Source organism: Durio zibethinus, chromosome 5 (genome assembly GCF_047325235.1).
Source record: "Durio zibethinus cultivar Kanyao isolate XHJ-2024 chromosome 5, ASM4732523v1, whole genome shotgun sequence".
In the NCBI taxonomy this organism is placed as follows: Eukaryota; Viridiplantae; Streptophyta; class Magnoliopsida; order Malvales; family Malvaceae; genus Durio; species Durio zibethinus.
This window is the reverse complement of record NC_143166.1, coordinates 4,693,283-4,712,482: the sequence shown is the minus strand read 5'-3', so window position 1 is coordinate 4,712,482 and position 19,200 is coordinate 4,693,283. Positions and strand designations below refer to the sequence as shown.

The following is a 19,200-nucleotide window of genomic DNA, read 5'->3' as shown; positions in this document are numbered from 1 at the left end:
ATGTCTCAGCAAAAGATAAGAAAAATTATACAGTTCCTTTCTCTTCTTTTCAGCAATGGAAATTTAAAGACGAAAACGTGTTAAGTTGGGGAAAATTTTTATTGATTTCGAATTTGATTTAATTTTATATTTATAATATTGGAATTTGATAATTTTTTTTTATTTTTTATATTCGAACTCAATTTAATATTGTATAAAATTATATTCGATTTGAATCAAAATTAATAAAATATTAATTTTTAAAATATAAAATATTTTTTAATATATATAAAATTAAAAATATATATAAATATAAAATTAAATAAATAATTTTAAAAATAATTATATATATAATAGGTCAAGTCGAACGGGTTTACCTAAAACTCAATTCGATTTTTTTGGTTACTATTATTTTACCCGACTTAATCCTAAACTCGATTTTTATTAAAAGCAAAAATCAATCCTATGAAATCAGGTCGAGCTGAAGATGGATTGAATTGGTATCTTTAGTCATATTTCAGGTTTTTAATTCACATCTATTTTGTGGCATTCTATCAAGCACCAAATTTGTAATACCCATTTTTTCATAAAATCCATTCAAATTCGAGTATTTAGCAGAATCAAGTTCCATTGAAATCCAAATTTTGACACAAATCCCACTCACGTATAATTTTATCTTTTTGATATCCAGCAAGGTCACCATCGCTTTAAGGAGAAATTACCAACAACCAATGAAATATCAAATATATTATTAAAGAATTCATGTTAACAATGGAACAAAAAGATTGCATCAGGTAGTGTCACTTTTCCTTCTTGAATAATTGACAATTTTTAATATTAAAAATCCAAAGAAGCAGAGTAAGTCTGCTAGAAAAAATAACAACAAGAAGCAAAAAAGATAAAAGAGTACAACCAACAATTAGTGGCTTATACCCAAATTCTTACAAAGAGTATTTGTTTGAATACTTAATGACTACGAGAATTAAAACAAAAATGAATCCACAGATCTGCAACAACTCGTTGAAACACTTCTTCTGAAGTCTTCAATTTGTTTGTTTGCTTCCTTGAATTTCTCTCCCTCCATTGGTGATTTCGATGCAAGTTTGAGAAGAATAGAAGTCTATTGAACTAGTGTTTCAAGGAAGAATTTCAAATGATAATACCCGCTTTTGGATGTGGGTGAAATTTTGTTTGGAATCTCGCTTGACATTGCAACAAAAATGTTGTCAACATTTTTCTTATCTATTTCTAGTAAGAGTCAAACAATTCTCTTCATTTAAATCTATTTTTCACGCCAACATGATACAACTTTCTTCTTACAAATTCACTACGACCACAAGAATGCTACAAGATTTTGGTTTCTATAAAATTCCAAATCATGTTTAGATTCTAATCCTCTCATGTAGTCTTTTACACAATAAGTTTTGACAAAATTTAATTTTAAAAGCTTTGGGTTGCAAATGTTAGAAATAGAGAACAAAAATAGGGACTTAAATCACAAAAAAGAACAAGTGAAAGGGGAATGAGGAAGTAGAGAGTGAGAGAAGTTGAGACTTGAAGAAAAAGAGAATGAATCAGATTGATTTTTTTTTTTTTTTTGTGAATACCCATTTAATGAGACTTCAATATTTTGAGAACGATTATGGAAAAGAAAAAAAAAATTGAAAGAGAAACAGATGTGTTGCAGGAGAGAAGGATAAGGTAATGGATTGAAGAAACAAGACAATAATGTGCAAAAAGATTAAACAAAAATGGTTAATAGAATTAGAGAAAGAAAATGAAAAATGAAAAAAAAAAAGAAAAAACCAGATTTCCACGCAGACAATCTGGCCATGTGGACTATGACATGGCTTCTAATACCCCAATTAAAAAAAATGAAAGTACTTTTGTTTGAGAATAAAGATTTTAATATGTGCCAGTGCAAGAAAAAACTCGAAGGTATAAAAATCATATATAATTAGTTTATATTCAAATTTATTCTCAATTAAGGGATCAATCTAGCAAGTTCAAAAAGGCAAGAAAAAAGAAGTTCTAATCAAGTAATTAGGAGTAAGAAAAGTTTATTTTAATTTCTCAATTCATTAACCATTAATGATTATTATAATCATAAAAAATATGATTCTCTTTGAAAATATTAATGGTAAAATAACTTCCTACATTTATAATTATTTTTTGAGTAATTTCTTATGTATCAAATAATAAAATTATCCACATAAATATTCATATAAGCAATATTTATTAAGTACTTTATATTTTATAATATAATTAATAAAGATAAAAATTATATGCATTATTTTAATTTAAAATTATTATAAAAAATTAAATTTAATTACCAAAACAATTTTAAATTAATATACTAATTTGAAAAAGATTAGATCTTTCATCAATTTTAAAAATTTCAAATTTCAAATATAAATATTCAACATATTTTGAATTTCAAATTTCAAATATAAAGATTTAACATATTTCAATTGGGCTCAAAAATACTATGAAGACATTAATTTTTGGGCACTCATTCTCATCAAACGCAAGCAACTCAAATATAAATCCAAGAAAAGATCAGATCTAAGATTCCTAATACTGATTCTAAAATTAATTTTCACAATATTCACTTTATAAAATAAACTTCTTTACAAGAAAATAAATTGAATAGATACACACCTGACATCGTTTTTTCCCGAGCCTCGTGCGCATTACCATATTCCAACACATTGCATCTGCTTTCACTTCATGGAGTCAAAGTCCAGAAATTAATTACTAAATTAAAAGTTAAAAAATTGCTATTTGTTTTTAAAAAAATATTGCTATTAATATATTATAAATTTATGATGTATATAATTCAATTTATTTATACAATTATTTTTAATAAATCTTAAATTTAAATCTTAACAATTATAACCTTTTTTCATATTATTATCTCTTTTGTTTTAAAAAACACTACTCTACATTTTCAAGTCCAAAAAAAAAAAAAGGGTTTAACACTAAGTCAAAATTATTTTCATTTTTTCAATTCCTAGCTACCTGCACAACAAAAGCCTTTTAAACTCCCATCCCTCTATCATTTACAAGGTATACTACCTGCCTAAATACCACCTTCCTTCTGGATGGAGCTCTTCAAAAAGTCAAAAAATACCTTATTACTGATAGATATTTTAATGGTATTACCTAAAACACGACTTAATGTTGTTGTAACATCATTATCTGTGAACAGAAAATGAAATAATTTTTTTGTCTGTTGTCCTTGACCACCTTTGTAAAAATTCCTTCAAATTGTTTGGATAAATTATAGCAAGTGTTTACATCGGAGTCGAGGATGGTATGGAAACAATTTTGATAATTTGTATATTTATATTTGTTTATTTCATATAAAAATACTTATAATATATAAATTTTCGTATCTTAATTTACATAATATTAAATTAAATAAATATAAATTTTTATTAAAAATTTAGAATGTATCACTTTCATTTTTTTTATATCAATATCGTATCATATTAACTTATTGTATTTAGACGAATATACTAATATCTCACATCTTATCCCAAATCTATACTAGCTGTGCTTTTTTTTTTCCCTACAGATTCAGATATTACATGTCCCTTGCTAGCTACTAGGTCTATATATGTGTAACAGCAGTGGGCAACAGGGCCTGTCATTCACGACTAAAAATAGCCGAAAACATGAAGCTTGAGGTTGAAGTAATATCCAAAGAGATTATCAGGCCATCTTCCCCAACTCCTCATCAACTTTGCCATTACCAACTCTGCTCACTTGATCAATTAGCACCACCGGTTTATAACCATCTGGTCCTATTCTACAAGAACAAAAGCGATATCCAAATCGACAACATCAAGAATGTTCTTGACCACCTTAGGCTGTCCGTATCCAAAGCCTTGACCTATTTCTATCCGCTTGCTGGACGCATTAAAGATAACTTGTTCATAGACTGCAATGATGAGGGAATTCCCTTTAAGGAAGCCCATGTCAAGTGCCGACTTGCTGATATTCTACAAAGTCCAGTCCCTAAAGAACTCAACAAATTGTTTCCTTTTGCTCTTGATAGTGCTGCAGAATTGCCAATGGGAATCCAGTTCAACACTTTTGATTGCGGAGGGATAGGAATTGGCTTGTGTATTTCACATAAAATTGGAGATGCCCTATCATATTTTACGTTTCTGAATACATGGGCAGACATTGGTCGTGGGGATGATCAGAAAATAGTTTTGCCAGAATTTGTATCAACCAAGCTCTTCCCCCCACGGATCCTTTCACTACCTGAGCCAGTGGTGGACACAAATAAAAAAAACATAGAGACGAAGAGGTTTGTGTTCAGTGCCTCTAAAATTGAGGAAATCAGAGCAAAATATGCTGAAAGCGGAAGCTTAGAAAACCAAAAGAGACGCTCTTCACGTATTGAGGCCTTGTCAGCTTTCATATGGAGCCGTTTCATTGCCTCAACCAAGGAAAGATCAAGCCCTGATGGCTTCTACACGATTGTTCACACAGTTAATTTACGCACAAGATTTGAGCTGCCGCTGTCAGATCAATCTTTTGGAAATATTTACCATGTTGCAATAACTGTTCCATCCATGGACAGTGAAAAAGATTGTGATAATCTTGTTAGCCAGATGAGAGACTCTATAAGAAAAATCGACAAAGTATTCGTGGAGAAACTTCAAGTTGGAGAGGATTTATTCGATTCAACCAACGAAGGGGATGAAAATTTCAATAAGGGAGAGAAGATTCCCTTTGTCTTCACTAGTTTATGCAAGTTTCCTCTATATGAAGCTGATTTTGGTTGGGGAAAACCAATATGGATCAGCTCAGCTACCTTGAGTTCCAAGAATCTAGTTGTTTTCATGGATACTGCATCTGGTGATGGCATAGAGGCTTGGATTAATCTAACGGAGGAAGACATGGCTGCATTTGGAATTGACGATGAATTGCTTGCAAGTTTCAACAACTAAAAGCTGTTAAAATAAGAATAACTCAAAAATTCAGAGTTTAGCTGACTTAAATTTGTATTTTCTAATCGGCACTACATATTATTATATTAGAAAAACATTGCGTCTACCTTAAAAGTTTAATTTATTCTAGATTGTCCTTTGCTGAGCTTTAATTCACACATCAGTCCTGGATATCAATGAAGGAATAGTTGATACGTGGAGTTTTAAAATGAAACAAATTAAAATTAAAAGGAATACCTCAAGGTACCATTTTTGCATAATAAACATCTATTTTTTAATCGATTTTAGAGTTTTTCATACAAAATAGAGATTTAATTAAACAAAATCAATATTTTAAGGCTCAATTAAATATACAATAGAAAGATAAGGACTTATTTAAAAAATAAGAATTTTTTAATAATTTAATTTTAAAAAACCAAGTCTTACTTGAAATTGTCTAAGTGGATCAAAGAATATTTAAAATTTCAAGTTTTATATTATATTTTAATTCAATTCAAATAAACATTCTGAATATTTAACAAAAACGGTGGTTCATAGTAGTTGAATAACAAAAGGTTAAGTTCATAGAAAGTTAGAACTGTTTATTCAGTGGTAATGCCTTTCCAATATGCAAAGTTATTTTTTGGAGGGTTTGGATGCATAGTTGCTTTCCAATTGGTCTTTAACACGACATCCGTTTTACTTTTAGGAGTAGTGACTTCAAAGTTTCACCACATTACAACTAAAACGAAAAGTGTTGATAAAGGCCAAATTTGTTAGTCCCCTCAGTCCTGTAATGACATTAGAGGCTTCCATTATAAATGCTACTATAGCAATCCTTTATAAAACTGGTCAGATGCTTTTATGCTCTTGTGAGATTGGGAACTAGCACATGTTTACAAATAAACCTGAACTTTTTTGTCAAGCAAGTAAAACTTTGTTTTTTCTCCATGCGAGAATTCCTTCAATCACATTCCATTTTAGGCATATCATGCCCGCATTCATCCAGAACTTGATCATTCCAAGTGCTTCCTCTGTTCTTTGAGTTTTGCTGCAAGTTGTTACTCTATTCAAGTAAGAACTTTTGGCATATTGAATCTCGATTGCACAAAAATAATAGATCTGTATTTTTTTCATATTTATTTTACTTTGGGTATCAATGATGTTTTTCCTTTTCTTTTCTTCATCTAATTTATGATTTGTTGAGGCTATTGAAAGGTTATAATAGAACAAAGAAAACCACAAAGGAAAGTTATTTGTTAAAACTACTCATGTTTGGAAATTATAATGTGTTGCTAAATTGCAGTTGGTAGGGTCCTTCTGTACTGTGTAGACATGTGTGCCGGATGTTTGATGATTAACTAAAATTTCTATTTGCTTATCATGTAGGTTGGGGGCCATTTCCACTGACGCTATGCATTCTAGGGAGAGGCATGGTTGATGCTTTCATTCGCTGTTTTTGGCTTTGTGGTGAAACCTTTGCAGTTGAGAGGTAATTATTTTTATGTGTCATTTGCTCTCCAGAGTTTGTAATTGTATGATCCTACAACAATTTAATTATTGAATACTACTGAACTTTGAACTATAGGATTTTGTTGTTTTGAATCAAAAAAAGCATTGACATCTATGGAGACAATTTCTGCTGTAATTGGCGGTATCAAACACGAATACTGAAAATTATTATAGGAAACCTAGCGAAGATAGGCGTCCACACTAGTACTTACAAAAAGTGAAGAAAGCTTCTCCAAAAACTTTAATCAAGAAGTTTCTTTCTTCAATGAGAGTTCAATTGTGCCAATGTTTCATTTTCCCTTTATTTTTTATTGCAAAAGCTAGAGGAAAGAGCCAAGAAAAAAACTTCTCTTCCTTCACTACCGGTTATAATCAAACACGGTAACATCTATTTGTTCAAATTTTTTTTTTTTAATTTTTTGTTTGGTTCCTGATAAAATGTTCTTATCATAGTTGAACTCCGTCACCCTGTGTACGACTGTGTTGGAGTCATGTCTCTTCTTCAACACCGGCTCCGCCAACTGCAAATGGATCTGAGCTATGCCAAGTCTGAATTGTCAAAGTACCAGAGTTTGGGCATCACCGGCCATGCTGGCCTCATAGAGGCGGCAGCAGCGGCAGCTGGGCCACAGCACGGCCACGGCCACCACATATCAGAGTTTGGGGATAAATCTGATCGGGAGCGTGGTATTTTGCTTTGCATGCAATTTTTTAGAAAAAAAATTCATATTTTAGATTATTGAAATGGCATTAGGTTCTGCTTTCTAATTCGTATAGCTCTTTGCTTTGATCTTAGCAGTTTGACTGTTCTATTTATGCTAAAGATGAATTTTTCAATGCATTAAATTGTTGATTCAAATTTCTTTTGAATATAATTGTTTTTTATGATTTGATTTTGGATGCTTTAAATTGGTAATTGGTAGTATTGATAATCGAGTTTGCCTGTAAGTGGGTAGGTCTACTGCAATCTTTAGTTGAAGATTGAATGGTGTTTTGCTTTGCATGCAATCTTTACTTTGTGCAAATTATTTCAATAACTCTTCAGGGTAAACCTCTCTTGATTGAATTTGAGTCAGCATTGAGTTTCATAGTGTCTTCCCCAGCAGCATCCATTGCTAGAACTATTTTCTCTGGCTCTGGCGATAATGTAATGATAAGATAATAGTGTACTATGTAGCTAAAATTGTCTTTCTGTAAGAGTTTCTCTTACTTGACAATTGGCCAATACGTGGGAATTATGGGATGGACTTTGAATTTTATTTTATTTTTCTTCAAGATTTAACTTTTTAAGTTTAGTGTCTTATTGTAAGGCAGTTTCTTTGCATCTCTTATTTGTCGATACATGCTCCATTTCACAACTAATTCATATTACTTTAGTGTCATCTTTTATGTGAATCTACTAATTTTGAAGGCAAATCTGTATTATAGTTGCTAACATTATTTGGATTTAATTCAAATAATACAGATATATTTTTATTATTTTCAAGCTCCTTCTGGATAGGTTGAAGAATGAGATGACTTGGGCTTTAAACACTCTTACATTGCTTTCTTTCAAAGAGAAAGATGATATGCGTAAAGACACCTGCTTAGCCAAAATCCCTGTCTTGCTCGATGCTCTTCTCCAAATTGTATGTTTTCTCTATGTCTTGATAAACTTTTATTTTATTGTAAATTGGTGAGAATCCTTAGGAATTTCCATGTGCTTTAAGATTGAATGATGGGGGTGGTAGCTTTTTTTTATTATTATTTGTAATGTGGAGCAGAGAGATGATTGGCGTGATATAGCCCTTGCTAAGGAACTTAGAAAGGGACATAGAGCTTGAACATTGGGTGCGAGTTCTTTTGTAACTGGATTTGAACATGAATATCAGGTGTTGGGAATGAATACCTTGCAACCAGAGTCAAGGTAGGCTGGAAAATCTTTTTATGTTTTGTTGGTTTGAATTACTGAAAAATGAATATGGTCTGTTTTTCTGGCATGGCAAATTGGGATCAGGTTCTTCTGCTGTGGAACCATCAGGGCAGAAAAATTCAAGTAAATTGCATCCGTCAGAGTGGTGGTTTGATGAAGATGGCCTATTTAATCTAGATGATAAGGGTCGAGCAGAAAAGCAGCAGTGCGTTGTTGCTACTTCTAATATTATTCGCAACTTTTCTTTCATGCTAGATAATGAAATTGCTATGGCTCAGCATCGACATTGCTTGGAAACTGTGTTTCAATGCATAGAAGATCACATCGTAGGTGAGACAACCCCTTCTCTTTTCTCTCTCATCATGTACATTTTAGTGTATGTATATATAAGTCCATATCCTTCAAAAATTATACTCTTTTAGATTCTGGGACTAGATTGAAGAATTTTAGATTTATAACTTGGTTAGCTCATTGCTCAGATAGGGAATGAATGCGAGTTGAAGGTCCCATCACCTATCCAAATGGAGCCTTAATTGTGGTTATTTAAGACACAGTCACAGCCTTCTAATAATTTCTAACCAATTTTCTCATAATGATTCTTCTTGTGCTAAACACTGAGAATTAGATTTATTGCCTATGTTTACTTCCGTAGTGAATCCAGCATTGGTCATTCATTGAAGGAAGCTAGGATATTTTGGAGTCTATTGATGATAATTTCTTTTTTGTTGCAAGCAGCTGATACTGTGCTTAAGGTTGTTGGTTTTCTTATTGAAATGTAAGTACCTAACCATTTTCAAGTTCTGTATAATGCATTCATGTAACACGTGATATTTAATCATATGCAGGAAGTAACTGTTTTGGATGCCGCATAGTGATTAAAAGTATGATGTTTACCGTTGAAAAGTCCCTGTATTTTGTTGGTCAAATTGAACATAAAAAGTTGAGAAAATTTTGTGTGAAATGCATGCATTGTATTAAAGAACATTTTCTTCGTTATAAATTCCTATGGTTCTGCATTTTAAGTACTGTGTATTGAGTTACAGTCTTAGGTTCTGTGGCAATTTTGTCTCCTTTCAATGGTTTTTCTATTTTGGATCTTGGTTGGATGTTAATGTGATTGTACCATGTTTAGTGCAAGCATTATTCATTTGCCTACTTCTACCATTTTTATCAAAATTTAGGGGCATTCCATTTAATCAGCTTCCCAACTATCTTAAAGGTGGTGTAGATTGCTTCTTGAACATGAGTGGTACTTTATCAAGTGGTAAGCCGTCATAATTGTTTCAAGTATCTTCTATCTATCGTAAAAGTCAATCAATTCCATTCTAAGCAATGTAGGCAATGACTGCATTTCAAATGGAATGCATAGAATGCCATGAATATGTCTATAAATTGCAGAATCCACGTCCACTTATGAAAAGTTAAAAACAATGCAAAATCCAAACATTGCTTAATTTTGATGAGAGAATTATCAAATGAAATTTCAATTTTAAAAAAGTATACTTTGTATTTATTGATTACATAAAATGTTTTAAACCCCTTATTACTCTAAAACATTAAATTCAAAATCGACATGAATTATTCACTTAAATATGATTAGAAAATTAATAGTTCTTCATTAATCATAATAATAAGTTAATAATATAAAATTTACAATTATAGATTAAATATAGTTTAAATGGCTAACTTAAATACTTATAATTCCAAAGATTATCACTTTGAAATTCTTTTTTTTCATTTATTTTGTGTTTTTTTTTATTTTTTTTCTATGAAAATTCATATGCAGTTAGAAAATTAACAAACATGTGGAGATCCTAAAGGAATATCTAATACTAATTAATAAGAAAAATGAAAATTATTAGCAAGAAGAAAATTTAATTTAAATGATTTATTTGTAACTATCATTTATTATTACCAAAAATTAATATTCACCAATTAGTTATTAAGTTTTAACTTAAGTGTTAAAAGAAAGTTTGAAGAGGCTTAAGACTTTCTCATCTTTAATTTGGTTGTTTGAATTTTTCTTGTTTATAAGCATTTAGCTTTTATAGTTACTAAGAACAAAGGAGAAGTACTGTTATAAGACTTTCAAAATGAAATTGGTACTGGAAATTGAAATACCAATTTTGTATTTATACAAAAAGTCGCAATCGTACGATGCTACATGCTAATGCCAATTAATCTAATTGGCTGATCATTGAAGAAGTTATTTATAGTTCATTTAATAACGTGCTAGAAGAGATTCTCATCATATCACAATCGTATTTTACAATTGAATCTTTAAAATTTCAATCATAAAACAACATTAAAATATGGTGGAATCTTTCCCTTAACAATGGTGAATGAACCTTACTAGTAGCCAGAAAGTAAACTGATCATTCAAAGATTAACCGAGGGGTATTCTCAATTCAATCAATGTACAAGCAGGAAAGAGGGTTGGCTTGGAAATTGGAATGTAATGCTTTTAGTACAATGTCAATCTTAACAGCCAGAGGAGCTGTCTCGTAAATATAGCTTTGACCAAAGCTTTGGTTGATGAATCAAAATATCAAAGCATCAAGTAAGAAACTCTGATCACTTTCTAATTCTTATCCATGGTGAACATAATTAATTCTTTCAAGTAATAAACTCAACCAAAAAAAAATGGAATCAGACCTATAAATGATCATTTTGCATAAAGCTTTTTTAGTCCAAATTTCAAGTCAGAGGTTATCCCATTCTTTTATACAACAAAGGAGTTTATGTTTATACACTGTGATGGAATTTTAAAATAAGATTTCCTATGGATTTTGCGGGTAGTGGTGGGATTTTTCTTATGGAATTAGGAATATCAATCTTATTCATATTTAATGAAAAATTTAATTTTTAATTCAAATAAAAAGTGGGATAGATATTATATTGTAATTATGGAGATGAAAATGAATATGATTTTAAATTTTTATTAGATATAAAGATAGGAATATGTAATATAACACTTATCCCGAACCCATACCCTACATATATATTTTTATATATTTATAAGCATATTTTTTATTAAATAATATAAATTATTATTTAAAATTAATTAGAATATATATTTTTATCAAAAACATATATTAACATATATTTATAAAAGAATTATCTAAATATACAAAATAAAAATAAAAAAATTTTTAAAAATTTTGGCTTTTATTTTTTTACAAAAGCTATAAGTATAGAGATAACACATACTTTTTAAATACTCATAAGAACAACAATAAAAATAAATTTAAAATATTTATTGAGGATGAGTAAGAATACAGATATTATATAAAATTTCAAGAACAAGATGAAAAATGTTTTACCCTCCCAATGCTTAACCTATTGACATGCCTACTTTGAATAGAACTATAGGCCTTATAGGCCCTAATTTGACCCGAAGCTGCCACAAAACATGGGACGAGCGTGGTCGCAACTTTGGACTTGAGACTAGTGATTTTTTATGCTTCAAATATGAAACTCTTTGTTATAATTGTACAAACTTCATTTTGTCAAGAAAATTTTTTGATATCAAAGTGGACTTTGAATTTAAATTGGATCTTAATTGAGAAATTGAGTTTTAAGGTAAAAAATTAAGAGCTTAAAATTTCCTTTGTAGTTTTATTTTTAGTTTAAATTTTGGATTAATTTTTATTTTTATTTTTAGTTTTATTATTTAATCAAAAAGTTAAAAAGTCAAAGTCAAAAAACAAAAAAAAAAAAAAAGAAAAAACGTGGGATTATCTTTTGCAGAAGGAAATCTATAGATTTTGTGTTGGATTTGGTTAAAGGCTAAAATCTAATGGTTCATTGCCTAAGGAAATCATTGGTCTCCAAGTCATGGAAAAAAAAGGAAAAATTACACAAAAAATATGATCTTAAGAGAACTCTTAGATTCGCTAGAGTTAAGTTTTTCCAAATTGAATTAGGAATCCATCTTTATAACCCAATTTACAATCACAAAAGGATACAAGCAATAAGTAAGAAGCATCAAGCAATTACAACAATCAAAGCATAAAAAATTCTTTGAGAAATGGATTCTTAGGTTCTTAATTTCCTGATTTTTCAAAATTATTATAGGTTTATGGGATTTTGGATCAATTTTTGGAATTCTGATTTGTTTTTGTTTTTTTTTTTTTTGGAATTTTTGTTTGATTTTGGGTTCTATCAAATCTAGGGTTTTGAATTTTTTGGATCATTGTAGAATTTTTGGGCTTTTTAAAAGCTTTTTGAGATTTTTTGAGTTTTTTTAAATTCTTTTTGAATTTCTCAATGAAGATTTGAATTTTTTTGCTAAGTTTATGATTGTCAGAAGGATTTGCGGTGACTGAATTTTGGAGATTTCTAGGTTTTGGAGAAAAGTTTAAATTTTTCAGCACCATTTGAATTTGTTGTACTTGAATCTAGGTTTGGATCAAACAGTTATATTTTCTTATAGGAGATTTGAAAGAGAAAACAAAGAATTTTAAGACTAGAGAAAGAAGTAAAAGGAAAGATCTGAAAAAAAAAAAAGTTTATTTTTATCTTTTATACGCAATCAAAAGGACCACTTTTTAAAGAATAAGGGATCTGCACCTTGACCTGAGGAGACTCACATGTTAATCCACTTAGACCTTACTCGGATCATAAGTTTTTGTTTTTCTTTATTTTTTTGGTTTTAATTTTATTTATTTTTAATTTTTTATCTATTTATTTTTTTTATTTTCTTTTTTGCTTTTTTATTTTTAATTTATTATTTTAAGTGTTGATTGAATTAAAAAGTGATGAGAAAAAGAAGAAAAAAAAAGAAAAATTTTGGTAAGATATTTATAATTTGCATGTTTTGTTTATATTTTATTTACTTGATTTTTTTTTTATATCTTTGCATGATTATTCATCTATTTGTAATGGCAGATTTTAAATTTTTTTTATACATATATGATTTTTATAATAATTTTGAATTTTAAAAAAAATTAGTTTGGCCCTCTCAGATTTAAGTTTCTTGTGTTAATATATATTATTCTTTATATATTTATATTGAACATATAGTTACAAAAATTATTTGTATCTAAATATTACATCTCTTAATTTCCAAAAAAAAAAAAAGTAAAATTCTTTAATTTGTATTTACTTATTATAAATGATTTTCAATTTAAAATGAATAAAATTGTCTAACTCTACATTTTCACAAACATGTAAATTTAAGTTTAATATATATGTAAGTATTATAATAATTAAAATCGACTTAATAAATATCCAATTATAATTTTTTTTGTAACCAGTTATTTTACTCTTTGCGTGCTCATTTTATTTGAAAATTGTCATATGTCATAATAATTAATATGAATAGTTTAAATACCTTTCCATGTTTTATAATGTGAAAATACCACGTAAAAAATTAGAAGATTTCAATTTATTATTACTTTATTGTTTTAAATTTTAATTTTTATTTTAAAATATATTTTTTGTGATTTTTCATTTTAATAATTTAAATATTAAATATGAGAAAATAATGTATTAATATTGTAAAAACAAATAATGATTTTATTTTTATAAAGACTATTATTAATTATTTATAATTAGAAATTGTGAGATTAATTGTTTAATATATCCAATATGTTATATATATTTACAATTTAGCATACTTATAATTGTAAATTTTATTGTTATATATTTGCATCTATTTTTATTATTAATAGATTTGATATATTTTAAAAAATATATTATAAAATATTACTTTGATCCCTCAAATTGGAACGTCAAGATTTGCCACTATCTATTTGTATTATTTATTATTTATTTGTATGATATTCTTTATCACACCTTGAGACCAAGACATAACATGATCATATTACCTTAAATTAAATCTCAAAGTAATACAAGCCTTCTTTCTTAATCATTATAAAATTCATCAATAAATTGATATAATCTACCAAGTAAAATCCATATATTTAATCTAACTAATGATACATATCTATATATCAAAAAATAAACTATATAAAAATACAAAACCATTTTTTAAGATCTCATTGGCCAACATTATCTATGATAACTGAGTAATCTTTTCCATTTAATCTTCTAGCTTTTTACAAAACTAAGCAAACTTATCACTTACTTATTTGTAAAGAAAAAATTAAAAAAAAAAATGAGCAAATCACAGCTAAATAAGTATAGGCTCACACACTTTACCGAATCAAGTATCATTTTCGTACATATCATATAAATTATTTAAAATATTTATCAAATCATAATGTTAAAATATTTCAAATATCATCGTTTTGTCAAACATTTCGTAAATTCATAAATCAATGTCAAATCATATCAGTTCATCAATTATAAATCATAAATCATAATCAAATACATATTTCATACAAATCATGGATCAATGTTTAAAATTATCATAAATTATCATCATCATAAATCATCATTATCATTAACTACGATCACTGCAATAACATGTGTCATTGGCCGTATCGATAATTTCATCATCATGATCATTGTTAACTATTATAATCTACTAGCCAAGACCTTATGCTAACTACTATTATCCGTTAGCCAGGGTTGTAGAACTAGTTCTGGTGTCGATGATCCCACTTTCCAAGGATATAAAAACATAGCCATCATAAAATCATTCTTTAAACATAAATCATTTTCTCATTTTATTCATAAGCATAATCCATCATTTACATAGCGAAAACACAAAATAATCATATGCTTGACCCTATTTTCATATATCAAAAATAAAAAAAATATTTAATCATTTAGAAACATACAAATATACTTAGATTCAAAAACAAGCAAAGTGTGTAAGATTCTACTTACCTCCTTTCGATTCCACCACCTATTTTTTCTCCCCAAATAATTAATGACCTATTCAAGATCATTTCAACATAATAGTAATTAATCAACCCATTTGTGACCACTTATACCAAAACAACTAAGTTAAGCAAGAATTAATTCAAGTAATTAATTTTAGTAGCCTACGCTACTTTCACTAAAATGACCATATCTCAAGATATCCAATTCAAAATTAAAATCTTTTTAATGTGTAAGAAACTAGACTCGATAAGCTTTCTAACCATATATGGCCCATCTTGTGATTCCCCGCAGATTAATTATAACAATTTTTTAAATCTACATCAAATGCTCCTGCTAGATAGCTTGTATACCTTCTAATAAAAATTACACATTTATTCATAGGAAACTCCAAATTCAATTCCATTTTGTTCTATTGGAAAATAGACTTAATATGCTTTCCAAACATATATGGCTTAATCTATAATTCCTTGTATAAAAATTAAGACAATTTTCGTAATTCAACTCTGATGTTGCCTTACTGTCTACATATCTTTAAGTAAAAATCAGACAATTCTCCATAAAAAATTCAGATTTGACTTTCATTTATTTCATTAGAAAGTAGATTCAACAAGCTTTCTAACGATATATAATAATCATAGCAATAATTTATTCGTTAATATAGACTCATATTTTAATTTACTATTGTAGATCATAGCATATCATCTAAAAACAGAATTTCTCCTTCAATCTTTAAAAAACTCAAATCCATACTTTAAGCCTTTAAACTCCATTCAATAATCATCAATAAATCTTAAGAACATAAAATAAACAAAGCTCAATAATTTACCTAAATAGATCACGAAGATTAATGAAATATTTCATAATTTTTCTTGGTTTTGCTCTCAAAATTTCAACTTCAAATAATAGTAATTAACTTGATATTTCTTTTTAAATAAAAAGAGGACATATACTCACCTTTAGGGGATTAACTTGATTGTAGCCTCTGATTCTGAATCTTCAACTTGATTTTTCATATTCTCTAACCCTAAGAAATATAAGAAAAAAAAACTCATATTTTCTTTCGGTTTCACGATGGCTAAGTTTTCTTTCATATAATACTTCAGCCCTTTTTCTTTTACTAATTAGTCTCTTAATAAACTAATGGGCTTTGGTATTAGTCTAACCAAGTTATTATTTTTCATATTCTCTAACCCTAAGAAAGATAAGAAAAAAAAACTCATATTTCTTTCGGTTTCACGATGGCTAAGTTTTCTTTCATATAATACTTCAACCCTTTTTCTTTTACTAATTAGTCTCTTAATAAACTAATGGGCTTTGGTATTAGTCTAACCAAGTTATCATTTGGGCTAGGGTATTACATTCTTGCATGATTATTTTTGCATGATGTTTTTGTTTGATTTTTGCATAATTGTTTTTTATGATTTTTTGTATGATATTTCTATTATTTTCTTTGCATTATTTTGGTATAATTTTTATTATATTTGCATAGTTTATTTTGCATGTTTTGATATTATATAATGATTATTTTGATAAAATTTTTATATGATACTATTGTGTAAATAAATAAAAGGAATTGAATTTGATTTTTGATAAGATATGTATTGAATTTTGGTGAAAATTTAAAAACTTTTTTCTAATATTCTAAATATCAAAATTAATAAATACTATGTTTGATTAAAACTTAAAAAAAATAACATATGATTAACTTGGAATCAATTTTTGATGTAATGAAGTACTAAAATTTTCTTTACAGATAATCAATTCTCAAATTTAATTCTGTTGATACAGATAAAAATTTATTCTTTTAAAAACTTTTAATTTAACTTTAAGATAATCTTAAAAAGATATATTCATAACCTATTTTTTATGTCTCAAACTTAAACATTAAGCCAATAACCTTTTTTTTTTTTTTTGCCAAACATGTTAAATTCATTCAAAATATAACTTATTTCTTTTTCAAAATATTATTTTTTTCAATACACAGTGAGTGTATCCTATTTCACCAACTCAATAAGAGGTAATTACAAAAAACAAAAAAATAAATAAAATTATTATAAAAAAATGTAAAATTAATAGTACACATGTCTTGTCACCTTAAAAAATCCAAATAAAAAACCATTCATCTTCTTTTTAAGTATTACATATTTTCTTTAAAAACAAGTCCAATTTTTCTTTTTTCTTTTTTTAGTATTCATTTTTATCCACGTACACTCACTTAGACGGTATCCTCAATTTTAGTTATAAGTATGATGTTGCTCGGCTTAGCGGGAATTACAAGCTTGGTTTAACGATTTCTGTGGCTATGACTGGGCCAATATTGGCCATTTTTTTTTTCCCGGTGAATTGCTTTTACCAAGCGGCTGCTGTGCATAATTTTCTTTTCTAAAAAAAAAAAAGCCCTCTGTTACGTGAAAGTTGTGCTGGAATGTTACGTCAATGTTGTGCTTTCCAAGTCTAGACGCCATGGTAGACTTCAAATCTAAAAAATGATGGCTATATTCACTGTTTTTTGAAGAATTAAAGTCTGGATTAAATTTGACTGCTATAGTTGTAGAAGATCATAAATTGTCCAAAACCATCTACAATTTCATACTATGGAAATATTTATAGCATGTAACGCCCAGCCCGAGCTATTATTGAATGCTTTAAAATTAGTGAATCTCAAAAGAATATAAGATTTCATTTTAAATTTCTTAAGTTAAAAATGTTAATTTTATTCATATTCAATAAAAAATTTTAATTTTTTATTCTATTAAAGATAAGATGGGTATTATATTATTAAAATTGATATAATTTTAAATTTTTTATTAAATACTAAAATAGAAATAAGTGATATAGTACCCCTCTCATATTTATATCTTATATATATTTATATATTTAGTAAATAGATTTTTTATTAAATAATATAAATTATTATTTAGATTAACTAAAATTAATATATTTCTATTTAAAAATAGATATTAATATATTTATAAAAAAAACTACTTAAATATGCAAGATAAAAATTTTAAAAAGAAAAAAATTTTATTTTTGTTTTTTAAAAAAATAACGAGTACGAAGATTATCTATACCTAGAAATGTAAATGAGACATCAATACTCGTAAATTACTCGAATTCGACTTAGATAAAACTTAAATTTAACTCGATTATTATCGAATTCAGTTTGAGCAACTCAATTTATCGAGCAAGCCAAATTCGAGTATCCTAATATCTTACTCGAGTAGCTCGCGAGCCTAATTAAGCTTTTAAATTTTAATGTATTTTTATTATTTTAATTAAAAATTTATTATTTTACCGTTTTATATAATATATATATATATATAAATTTGAGTTCAAACTCTAGTTTGAATACATTATTAAGCTTAAAATTGAAAATGAAAATCGAGCTCATTTTTATTAAACGAGTTTAATCGAGCGAGCTTAAATAATTCAATTTTTATATTGGGTCCAGCTCAAGTTTAAAAATTAAAATTCAATTAAACTCAAGCCAAGTTTCAAGCAACAAATTTCGAGTCGAGTTCAAGTTTCTCACTTTATCAATTCGATTAAATTACATTTGTACCCGCACCCATTTAATATTCATGAGGACAAAGGTTGGAATAAATTTGAAATACTCGTTAAATATGGATACAGTAATTGATATAATATAAAAATCCAAATATCTAAATGAGAAGTATTCTACCCGTCACATACCTTCTTCATTGACATTCCTACCTTGAACTCAAATCTCACAAAAGCGTAGTCAATTCTAACATGAACCAACCATTTAAATGTCTAAAGTTATATATGATACTTTATGTATTTATATCGTATAAAACACTGATAATTCGTGTAAATTATTTGTCATAATTCTTGTCAATATGAAAAACACAAAATATATTTTTTTGTTTTTTAAATCCATATAGAATTTTTACTAAAATTTTAACTCCTATTACTTTCATTTTTTTAGTATAATTTTTGTGTTGTATTTAAATTATCAAAACTACCCAAAATACATTTCCTAAAACTCATACCCTAATTAATTCATAATAAGTGTCAATTTCCCTAATTTGCTTA

The 19,200-nt window shown here is 27.6% G+C and overlaps 1 protein-coding gene and 1 pseudogene across 2 annotated transcripts; both read left to right on the top strand.

The window, feature by feature from the left end:
* Nucleotides 1-3,616: 3,616 nt before the first annotated feature.
* Nucleotides 3,617-5,077, top strand: LOC111283035 (stemmadenine O-acetyltransferase pseudogene; annotated as a pseudogene).
* Nucleotides 5,078-6,226: 1,149 nt separating this feature from the next.
* LOC149518705 (armadillo repeat-containing protein LFR-like) lies at nucleotides 6,227-9,365 on the top strand. 2 transcript variants are annotated; one of them, XM_089761465.1, is made up of 5 exons: nucleotides 6,227-6,818; nucleotides 6,891-8,065; nucleotides 8,201-8,679; nucleotides 9,085-9,124; nucleotides 9,195-9,365. In XM_089761465.1, the coding sequence occupies exons 3-5, from the start codon at nucleotides 8,364-8,366 to the stop codon at nucleotides 9,199-9,201; spliced, it is 363 nt and encodes a 120-aa protein (XP_089617591.1). In that variant the 5' UTR covers nucleotides 6,227-6,818; nucleotides 6,891-8,065; nucleotides 8,201-8,363; the 3' UTR covers nucleotides 9,202-9,365. The 2 variants fall into 2 exon arrangements, with proteins under 2 accessions (XP_089617591.1, XP_089617592.1); XM_089761466.1 differs by lacking the exons at nucleotides 9,085-9,124; nucleotides 9,195-9,365 and having other exon boundaries at nucleotides 6,227-6,417; nucleotides 6,891-7,124; nucleotides 7,939-8,065; nucleotides 8,201-8,343; nucleotides 8,434-8,572.
* Nucleotides 9,366-19,200: the final 9,835 nt, after the last annotated feature.